Below are 9,178 nucleotides of genomic sequence, written 5' to 3' on the forward strand. Positions count from 1 at the left end.
TCCCTGGCAAAAGCAATCAATGTATCCTCTGCCATTTGTGCAAGCCATTAATTAATTACTGCATGGAGCAGCACTGGGTGTGAGGTAGACCACAGCGGGAACCCAGGCAGGCTGATGGGGATGGTGGCTTCAGACCCGCCTGTGACAGCGGGAAGCTTCCTGCTCCTGGAAAAAGTGATGTGGGTTTTTGGTGTCCCAGCAAGCAGCCCTGCAGCTGCGTGGCTGAGCTGAGAGATGGGGAAAAATAGCAGCACGGCAGCTCCTCCAGCAGCCCGGGGAGTGGGACTGGTGGTGACCCAGAGGGAAAAATAACTCCTGTTGTGTCACCAGCACGCTTGCTGCAGTGCCTGGGTTTTCTTAGACTGTTTTCTCATTAAAATACCAGCTTCCCTGACCTCACTTGCAGGTGATGGCAAACAGCCTGGACCCTGCGAGCCTGGCTCCTGTCTGTTTGGCGGGGTGCGTGCTACAGAGCCCTGGGGCACGCGTGCACACGTGTGAGCTGCGTGTGGGTGTGTCACCCGCTGCTGCAGCTCCCTTGTGCGTGGTTAAAGGACAGATGAGGTGGCTTAAAAAGTAGTAATAGTCCCAAAATGCTGGATAGTGTGACAGCTGTGACACAGAGCTGCAAGGAGGGCAGTGTGGGCAGACACCGGCCCTGTGGGATCCCGGCCTGAAGCGCAGCAGGGTGTGGACATGGGGTCCCCAAAATTTGGTCCTGCCGGCAGGACCTGCAGGCTGCCCTGAAGCCTCCTGGGTACGGGCAGCCTGCCTGCCCTGCCAGGGTCTGTCCCCCGGAGCCCCTGCCCCACGGGGGGTCTCCTCCTACCCACCGTGCCCAGTGGAGGGCCTGCCCTGCCCCAGGTAGGGACCCCATAGAGCCCCGCCCCCATGGGGCCCCGCCCCTCCCCGCCGGCGGCAGCAGGACCCTGGACAGCGGCGGCGGCTGCTCTCGCGAGATCTCGGGACTGCCCATAGCCGGGCCGGCGGCGGCGCCGCAGTCTCGCGAGAACGCGGCCGCTGCGGCAGGAGCAGCGCCAGGCGGGCGGGCGGCCGCCGCCACCCGCCGCGGGACGGGACGGGACGGGACGGGTCGGGTCACGCCACGCCACGCCACGCCACGCCGGGTCACGCCACGTCGGTGAGTCCCGGGGCCGTGGGGAGGGAGGGCCGCGTCGGGGGGGAGCGGTCGGATGCTCCCCCCGAGAGCGGAGTCTGCCCTCTGCACCGACCCCCCACCCCTGCACCCCACTGTGGGGGGGGGGGTGCGTGGCGTGGAGGCGCCCACGGGGCCGCCCGCACCCGCGTGGGTGCAGTCCCCTGCCGGGGCCCGAGCGTGGGGCAGGCCGCTATCCTCCCCTGGGCAGGCCGCTGCTGGCAGGCCAGCGCCCGGCCACGGCGCGGGGGGTGCGTGGGGTAGGCGGCCCTTCGCCCGTGGCAACCCACGGGCAGCAATCCCCGCCGGGGCCGAGCCCTGCTTGCCCTCCCCGAGCATCGCACCGCGGGGCTGGCACCCCTGGCACCCGGAGGGGACGTTGGGGCGTCTCCTCGGTGTTATCACCCATGTGGTGCATTGCAAATCCCCCCCGAATTTTGTAAAATCCCCCCCCCCCCCCCCAATTTGCAGCCCTCCCCCAGTTTTGCAAAAGCCCCTGGTTTTTGCAAAAGCTCTGGCAGCAGCAGGGCAGGTGTCGGGCTGGGGGGCGCGCCCGGCCGCCTGTCCCCGCTCCCGGCACACGTGCGTGGGGGCCGCGTCGCCCGGCCGCCGCCTGGGGAGACGTCAGCCGCGCAGGCAGGCAGCTCGTATTTATAGCGCCGGGGAGATGGAGTCATCCGTGGGCCGACGGATGTCGGGAGACGGCACGCCGGCGAGCCGTGGGGGTTTGCTTTGCCTGGCCAGTGCCTTTGGTGTTGGGTGATGGTTGGAGGGGCGGGGGGCTGCCCTGGCAGAGACCCCCAGATCCTCCGGGGAGCCCAAAGCGCTGAGCGCTGGGACCCCCTGTCATGAGAAATGTGTTTGCTGCTGCCATTCCTCTGCCTGAGATAGCCTGGGAGAGGGCAAAACCTGCAGGCAGCATCCGGCAGAGCCGTGCAGGCGGGTGGGGATACGCAGAGTGGCCGTCTTCACATTTATATTTAAAACCTCAGCTCTTCATTTTTGCTTTAATTTTGCTTAATTTTCACTGCTGGGACAGGGCTGAGCATGGCATGGTCTGAGACCATCCTGGGATGCTGAGCTCACCCCTCTCCCACCTGCAAGATAACACACAAGGTGCGAAATGACATGAGTAACCATTAAGCCAGCACTCAAGTGACTCATTAGTGACAATCACCACTGATTTTTTTTTTTTTTTTCCAGCTGATATTTTCAGCTGATTTCCCTGCTCCCTTTCGGCCTGGTTTCTGGCTTGGGCTTGCAGAGATGGGAGCTATGATGCCGTCAGGAGGCAGCCAGGTAGTTCCCTGTGCTGGAACTCTTTGCAAAAAGAAAAATAAAATAAATTAAAAAAAAAAAAAAAGCTTTTGGGCCAGGTAATGAACTTGAGGATTACAAACTGGCCACAGCTGCCCGTGGTGGGGCTACATCCCTCCCATCTAGTCCAGCCCTCTCCTGGGGCTGGATGTAGGTCAGTTGGGAGCGGGAGGTTAAGCCTGCGCCCTGCCCCACATCGCGGGATCTTCTCTTAATCTTCTGCCTTAACTGGTGCGTAAGCCTCGGGCCGTAGGAGCCAGGATTTATTCTGCTGCCAGCCAGGTGCTGGCGGCAGCCCTGGACATGTGAATATTGTAGAGGAAAGTGTCTGCATAAATAAAGCAAACTGCCCTGTTATGGTGCTGTCCTTGAGCTATTTTGGAGCAGTGGGAAGGTGAAGGCTCTTTGGGGAGGTACCTGACCACTTCACTTTTTCTCTTGTTTTCCTCCAGCTTTGGTAAAGCTCTTGCGTTTTTTTCCCTACTTTTCCTGTGGAACGGAGAGGCTGAGTGTGTGCCGGCATGGCAGGTACGGGGAGGGTCTCTGGTGGGGCTGCCCCTCGCCTCTGAAGCCCATCTGGGGCTTTACTGGCCATAATGTCACCTTGTTAGTCCCCGGTGGGGTTGCAGGTGTCCACGCTTGCGGGATCCACGTGGCCAGCTAAGGCTAAATTTGTCTTGATGCTTGTGGGTGGGTTGTTGGTGGTTATGAGGGGAAATCCTTAGATATCCTTAATTCCTGCGTGAAGCTCATCAATTCTTGGGGTGAACGAGACTAATTAGGAAGACTCTTGATTTACATTCAGCTCCATGCAGTGCCCAATGCTGGTGAAACTTTTTATTGCAGAAAAAGTGAACAACTTCCCTCCCCTGCCAAAGTTCATCCCCTTGAAGCCATGTTTCTACCAGGACTTCGATGCGGAGATCCCGCCGCAACACCGTACCATGGCCAAGCGGCTTTACTACCTCTGGATGCGTGAGTCGCTGGGCAGGGAAGGGCTCGGGTGGGTTTGCGTTTGCCTCTCCAAAGGCTGCTCCTCTGGAAGGCACCAGTTGAAAGAGCAGAGCAAGATCAGGGGAAGTCCTTCTGCCCCTCCAGGCCTTGGTGTCTCCTGTTAAAACCCATTGGGGATGGGATGGGATGGGGGCTGCAGCCCTTCCAGCCTCCAGGATGGAGGTGTGGAGCTGGCTTGGTGTCCGAGGGCCATCAGTGGTGACCTTCACGTCCTGCTGGAGCCCGCTGTGAGGAGGAGATGGCTCAGCACCCATGCGTCCTCCTGCCGAAGCATTTACTTCCCTCTTCGTCTCACTTGGCTGCTGCCCTCGCCCTGCTGGAGAGCTGCCAAGACTCTGCTGGGTTTCTTTGGCAGCCGGGCTGGGGAAGGGCTTTCTTTGCCACCCCAAGCTCCTCGTGAGCCCTTTGGCAGCGGCCCGAGGCTGAGATGCCACTTGGACTGGAGGGCCAGCGTGCCTGCTCCCCAAAACAGTGGAGCCCGGGGCTTCCCCCAAAGCCAGGTCTTGCCTGTTCCTCTTGCATGCCTCTGTGTGCCGTGCTGTGCTAACAGAGCTGTCACCGTCTTCAACTCCTAAAACTAGCCCCAATCTCTGCCGTACCAACCCTGGGCGGGGAGAAGAGCCGAAGGGACAGATCGCACTCTGACATATGTGGAAACATATGTGTGCAGCTCAGGGCAAGCTGGCACCATCGTTTTATTTCTTTTTAGAAGAACTTAGTTCCTTAATCAGGTGTTTTCCCTGAACTTTGGAAGCATCAGTGCCCAGGGAGTGCCTTGTGCTTTGGAGGCAGGTTACGAGCTGAGCTGGCACTGGAGAGGTCGGGTGTTTCTGCTTTCAGCACGGTGCCAGGCTGGCACCCCTGGGGCGGTGCCTCGCTCTGGCTTTTGGGGACCACGTCCCATCAGGAAGGTGACCCTAGGGTAACTTCCCCCATCACGTCAGGAGGGTTAGCATAGCTTTTCTATAAAGGGGGAGGAAAAAGAAGTTGTGCTTCCCTGGAGAAGCTGTTTTGGGGGTGTTAAATCCGCTCTCCATGTCAATCTGGCTGTTCTTGCTCTGCTTAATTTAATAGAGCTCAGTTCTTGCTCCAGCTTCTCGCACAGCACAAGCACCAGCTCTCTGAGCCAGTTGCCTGTCTGTTGGTTTCTGTCTCTGGAGCTCCTCTCTGGATCATTTTCTTCCCAACTCCCCCACAAACACCCAGCTAGACGCAAGCGCAGAGAGGCTGGAAGGCCCCCTCCGTGTCCTTGGGGGCTTTAGGGAGCAGCGAGCGCCTGGTCAGACCGGCCAACTGAGCTCCCTTTCTTGCCAGCTGCAGCTCTCTTGCGGGCGGCAGTAGGAGGGTTTTAATTCTCGTCGGAATAATGAATCATTCTCAAAAATTGGAGGCGTCAGAATGCAGATGAGCCTTCTCTGCTTTGTCCTGTGTCTGCTAAGCTGGGCTTCATAGTAATAGCCCTTGTATCGCTTAACCCCGAGCAGGGGTGGGAGAAGCAAACATGCCACCCCCCTGAACTGGCGAGGCAGGGGCCAGGAGTTCAGGACTTCAGCTCTCAGCTCAGGGTGTGTTAGCTCAGGGAACTCTTGCACAAGTTCCTTCAATGAAACCATAGCTGGAGGCAAGTGGAAGAGCTTCATTGCGATTCTTCCAGTTTCCTTCTGTTGGTGGAAACATGCCCAGGCTCGCTGGCAGCGGGAGGATACAGCTCATCCCTGTTCTCAGAGCCCCACGAGCCCTGGACCTGCTTAAGACATTACAACGCCAAGCGATTTTTTTTTTTTTTCCCCCTCCTGCTCCTCAGCTGAGGTTAGACTCCCTTTGGCTGAGCCAGCCTGGGGATGCTCCCCCAACTCAACCAGCTTAATTTAAGTTAAGGGAAATCCAGCTAGAGTAACACATTGCTGGCCAAACCTGCTGGAGGTCAGCCCCACATGGGCATCCCTGGGGTCGGGGTCTCTCATATTGCACCAATGTCCTTGCGTACACGCTACTGTGCTCCCTCTGTGTGTGTGTGTGTGTGTGTGTTTGCAGTGAACAGCATCACCTTGGCGGTGAATCTCGTTGGCTGCCTCGCATGGCTGATTGGAGGCGGTGGAGCTGTTAATTTTGGACTGGCAATTCTCTGGCTCATTCTCTTTACGCCCTGCTCCTATGTCTGCTGGTTTAGACCTATTTACAAAGCTTTCAAGTAAGTGGTCACACCTAAGCCCGGCTTCTCATGGTATTTTTTTTTGTTTTCCTTCCTAAGCCATTAGCGCTTAGCTTGGGGCATTGCCTGAATATTTGGGGGAATTTCTGCTCTTTCTGTCCAGCCCTTTAGCTTTACTTTCTAACCTTCAAAGCAGGGGTGTTTGGGATTTCCCAAGGGTCAAAACCCCAACCATGCAATATAAAGACACCTTATGTGTGCCTCTGCGCAGAGTCAGGGGGAGTGGTGAGGCTGCAGTTGGGGTGCCAACTTTCCCTCCCCTCCCACCCATCCTTGAGGCTTCTTTTATATTTTTCCATGAGTCCTCGAGGTGCTTATGTTGATTATCTGTGCTGCCGAGGTCAATCCCCAGTGCAGTATCCCCAAATCTAGAAAACTGGGGGTGTGTTTCTTCCCCGTGCGGGAAGGTTGAGTCTGATGGCAGAGAGCCGTATCTGAACATGGATCCCTCTTGCCTGATGCGCAGGTGCCCCTTCACCATCTTCAGCCTCTCGCAGTGTCTCCCTTGCCTATAATTTTGCTCCGGTGCCTGCTGTCTGCAGGCAGCTCCACTTCCTACCACCCTCTTGCTACACCACAGCCGCTTCTGCCCCGAAAGGGTCTGAGCATCTCCTTTCCCTTGCAATGCAGTAGGGATGGAGGTGTAGGGAGTGACCAAGCCTTCTCTTGCAGGACAGACAGTTCCTTCAGCTTCATGGCCTTCTTCTTCACCTTCATGGCCCAGCTGGTGATCAGCATTATCCAGGCAGTGGGAATCCCTGGCTGGGGCGTCTGGTAAGGAAGACGCTGCTCTGTGTTGGGTGCAAGGACAGTCACTGTGGAGCTGGTGCTGTGGCCTCTCGGTGTTTTAACATCCTGGGTGCTTCAGTAGCTTCTCTTCTTGGGGAAGACAGTTTGAGGAGCTGGGAGGGTTGTAGGGGAGGGATGCTGGCAGGCTGCGGTGTGCAGAGCCAGCCGGGAAAGCCCCAGGCTGCTGAACGGACCAGTTGTTTTCATCTCTTTGCAGTGGCTGGATTGCAGCGATTTCCTTCTTTGGGACCAACGTGGGGTCGGCTGTGGTGATGCTGATCCCCACCGTCCTGTTCACAGGGATGGCAGTCTTCTCCTTCATTGCTCTCACTATGGTACGGCAGGAGAGGGGGGTGCCGCGCTGCTTCGGGGAGCCCTTGCCGCTACCCTGGAGGGTCAGCGCGAGCTGCAGTCGCTCAACACCTCTGGATTTTCTCTTTCCAACCTTCTACAGGTACATAAGTTTTACCGGGGGAGCGGGGGGAGCTTCAGCAAAGCCCAGGAGGAGTGGACCACGGGGGCGTGGAAGAACCCCCACGTCCAGCAGGCAGCACAGAGCGCGGCGATGGGGGCGGCGCAGGGGGCCATGATGCAGCACGAGACGCAGTACTCGGCCACCCCGAACTACACCTACTCCAACGAGATGTGAGCAGCAGGACTCTGTCCTCAGGCGAGAGATCTGGGGGAGAAGGGAGGAGGAGGACGGCTGAGCCGAGTTTCTGCAGCTATTTCGGAAAGTCGGAGTGTACCATAACGGTTCTTCTTTTCCCATTCTTTGTAATGAGATTGTTTTGGATTTTTTTTTCTCCCCCCCTCCCCCGTTATTGTCTTGAGCTCTTCTTTTCTCTTTTATTTTTCATTTTGAAGAGGCTGTGAGTTGACCTGCAGGGCTCTTGTTGTGCGTGGTAGTAAGTGTATGTTCACGTGTCTTCTTTTTCCCTGTGAAATAGTGTATGGTCGTGGTTTTTTAATTACTGTAGTGATAGGTGTACGTTAGAACTACATCAGCCAAAAGCCACTCCCCACTCCCCTCCCCCAAAAAGAAAGATAAAAATAGCAACCAGCACCCATCTCCCCTCTGGGAATAAGCGCCGAACCACAGGTTTCTGATGTGTATGAGTTGTTTTCTCTTTCAGTTGGTAGTGTCCAGCCACTTGCCACTGTCTCAGCAAGGGCAAGCAATCCCGGGAATTCTCCCTTTTCTTTTGTTTTTTAACTAGCAGGTGGCTGGCTGATTTAGCATTTAAAAAAAAAAAAAAAAGGAGGAAAAGAAAAAAAAACCCTAAATCCTGCTGTTGATATGCTGGAAGCCAAGAGATTCCTAATCACCCTGGCTCAGGATCTACAACTTCTCTCAGTGTGTGGTGTTGTAAATGAGTAGTTCACACTTTGACGTGGAAGACCAGTATTTGTGCGTGACTGTGGGCAGGAGCCCCGGTGCACTGTGTGTGTGCGTGTGTGTGTGTTGGGGAGCGAGGACAGGTTTTCCCTGTGGGATACAACCGTCCCGTTCCAGATTCTGCATCCTGAGTCTGTTTTTTAAAGGCTTCTGTTTTGAAAAGCGGCTACAAAATTGGCAGAGCGTTTCTCAGAGGACCTATTCTTGGGTAAGGCTCTGGGTCAAATCTTGCCACCCTGTATGCAAGCACATACAACCAGTCTCACTGACCATGTAAATGGTGAGGCCAAGATTTGTCCCCATTAGCTTTTGAGGCCTGCACTAATTTAAGGCTCTTTAGGAAACCTCCAGGCTGGTGGGAAGTTAGGGAAGGTCGGGTTTTAAATAATGATCTTGCACCTTAGTGGGAGGCAGCTGAGCTCAGACTAACACCTCTGGGGCTGTGGCAGCTGGGGAAGGTGACTGGCAGACCCTGGAAAAGATCAGCTTGTAAATGGGAGCTGATGGATGCTGCAGGGCAGGAGTAGGTAGGGAAAGCTCCTTCTCAGAGATACTTTTCAGACTCTAAATGCACTTTAAATAAGCCAAATTTTTCTCTAAGTCCTAGAAAAGCAGCCCAAACAGAATCCGATCTGGCTCCTTGGCTCAAAGATCTCCTGCCTGCTGCAGGCAATGAGCTCAGCGTGCCACCGCTCGTGCCCGCAGCTAGCCAGAGCTGTGCGGGTCCCCAGCCCCTCACTCCCCGTCCCCTCTAGCTGTCCGGTGATGCTTGTCTGTGACTCCTACCCACGAGAATCACCCCGAAGAGGAACTTCTCTTTTCCAGCAAAGTACACCAAGAATAGTTTCCTTTTTAAGGGTATCACTTCAGTCATTCTGCAGTAGGCAGTTGTCTCTTGACAAGACTAAAATGCAGCTAATGATAAAATGCCTGTCTGTGTGTGCGTGTATATATATATATGTATAAAATGTAAGGAGAAAAGTAATCCTTTGATGAGCCTATTATGTACTTAATCAGGTTTAAATATTGTGCAATTCATTTATAGCTAGCCTAAAACTTACTATGCCAAATCACGTGCTCTGTCATCCATGTCTGACAAATGATGGATTAAGTGACTTCACCTTTTGCATTTACAATCGATGCATAAATAATAACTGTAACAAGCTATAACTAACAGACATTGCTTCAGCATCTAACCCTCCTCTCCGGTGTGTCTCCTGAACGTGCGAGTGTTGACCACTGAAAGGTGCCCCCCTGGCGCCAGCCTTCCTGCCCTGCCAGCAGAAGCCGA

At 55.5% G+C, this 9,178-nt stretch overlaps 1 protein-coding gene across 1 annotated transcript; it reads left to right on the forward strand.

Moving 5' to 3' along the window:
• Positions 1-1,001: 1,001 nt before the first annotated feature.
• On the forward strand, positions 1,002-9,061 carry SCAMP5 (secretory carrier membrane protein 5). Its single transcript, XM_087744900.1, has 7 exons — positions 1,002-1,141; positions 2,926-3,001; positions 3,320-3,448; positions 5,522-5,678; positions 6,372-6,473; positions 6,706-6,823; positions 6,943-9,061. Exons 2-7 carry the CDS (start codon positions 2,995-2,997, stop codon positions 7,135-7,137), a joined length of 708 nt encoding a protein of 235 aa, XP_087601026.1. The 5' UTR covers positions 1,002-1,141; positions 2,926-2,994; the 3' UTR covers positions 7,138-9,061.
• Positions 9,062-9,178: the final 117 nt, after the last annotated feature.

This window comes from Nipponia nippon, unplaced genomic scaffold (genome assembly GCF_047370975.1).
Source record: "Nipponia nippon isolate SJK-2023a ecotype South Korea unplaced genomic scaffold, ASM4737097v1 scaffold_9, whole genome shotgun sequence".
In the NCBI taxonomy this organism is placed as follows: domain Eukaryota; kingdom Metazoa; phylum Chordata; class Aves; order Pelecaniformes; family Threskiornithidae; genus Nipponia; species Nipponia nippon.

Excerpts from the sequence above, each read along its gene's own strand:
- SCAMP5 (XM_087744900.1), top strand. Across the intron at positions 6,474-6,705 it reads ATCCCTGGCTGGGGCGTCTG|TGGCTGGATTGCAGCGATTT; the intron begins GTAAGGAAGACG and ends ATCTCTTTGCAG. Across the intron at positions 6,824-6,942 it reads CCTTCATTGCTCTCACTATG|GTACATAAGTTTTACCGGGG; the intron begins GTACGGCAGGAG and ends AACCTTCTACAG.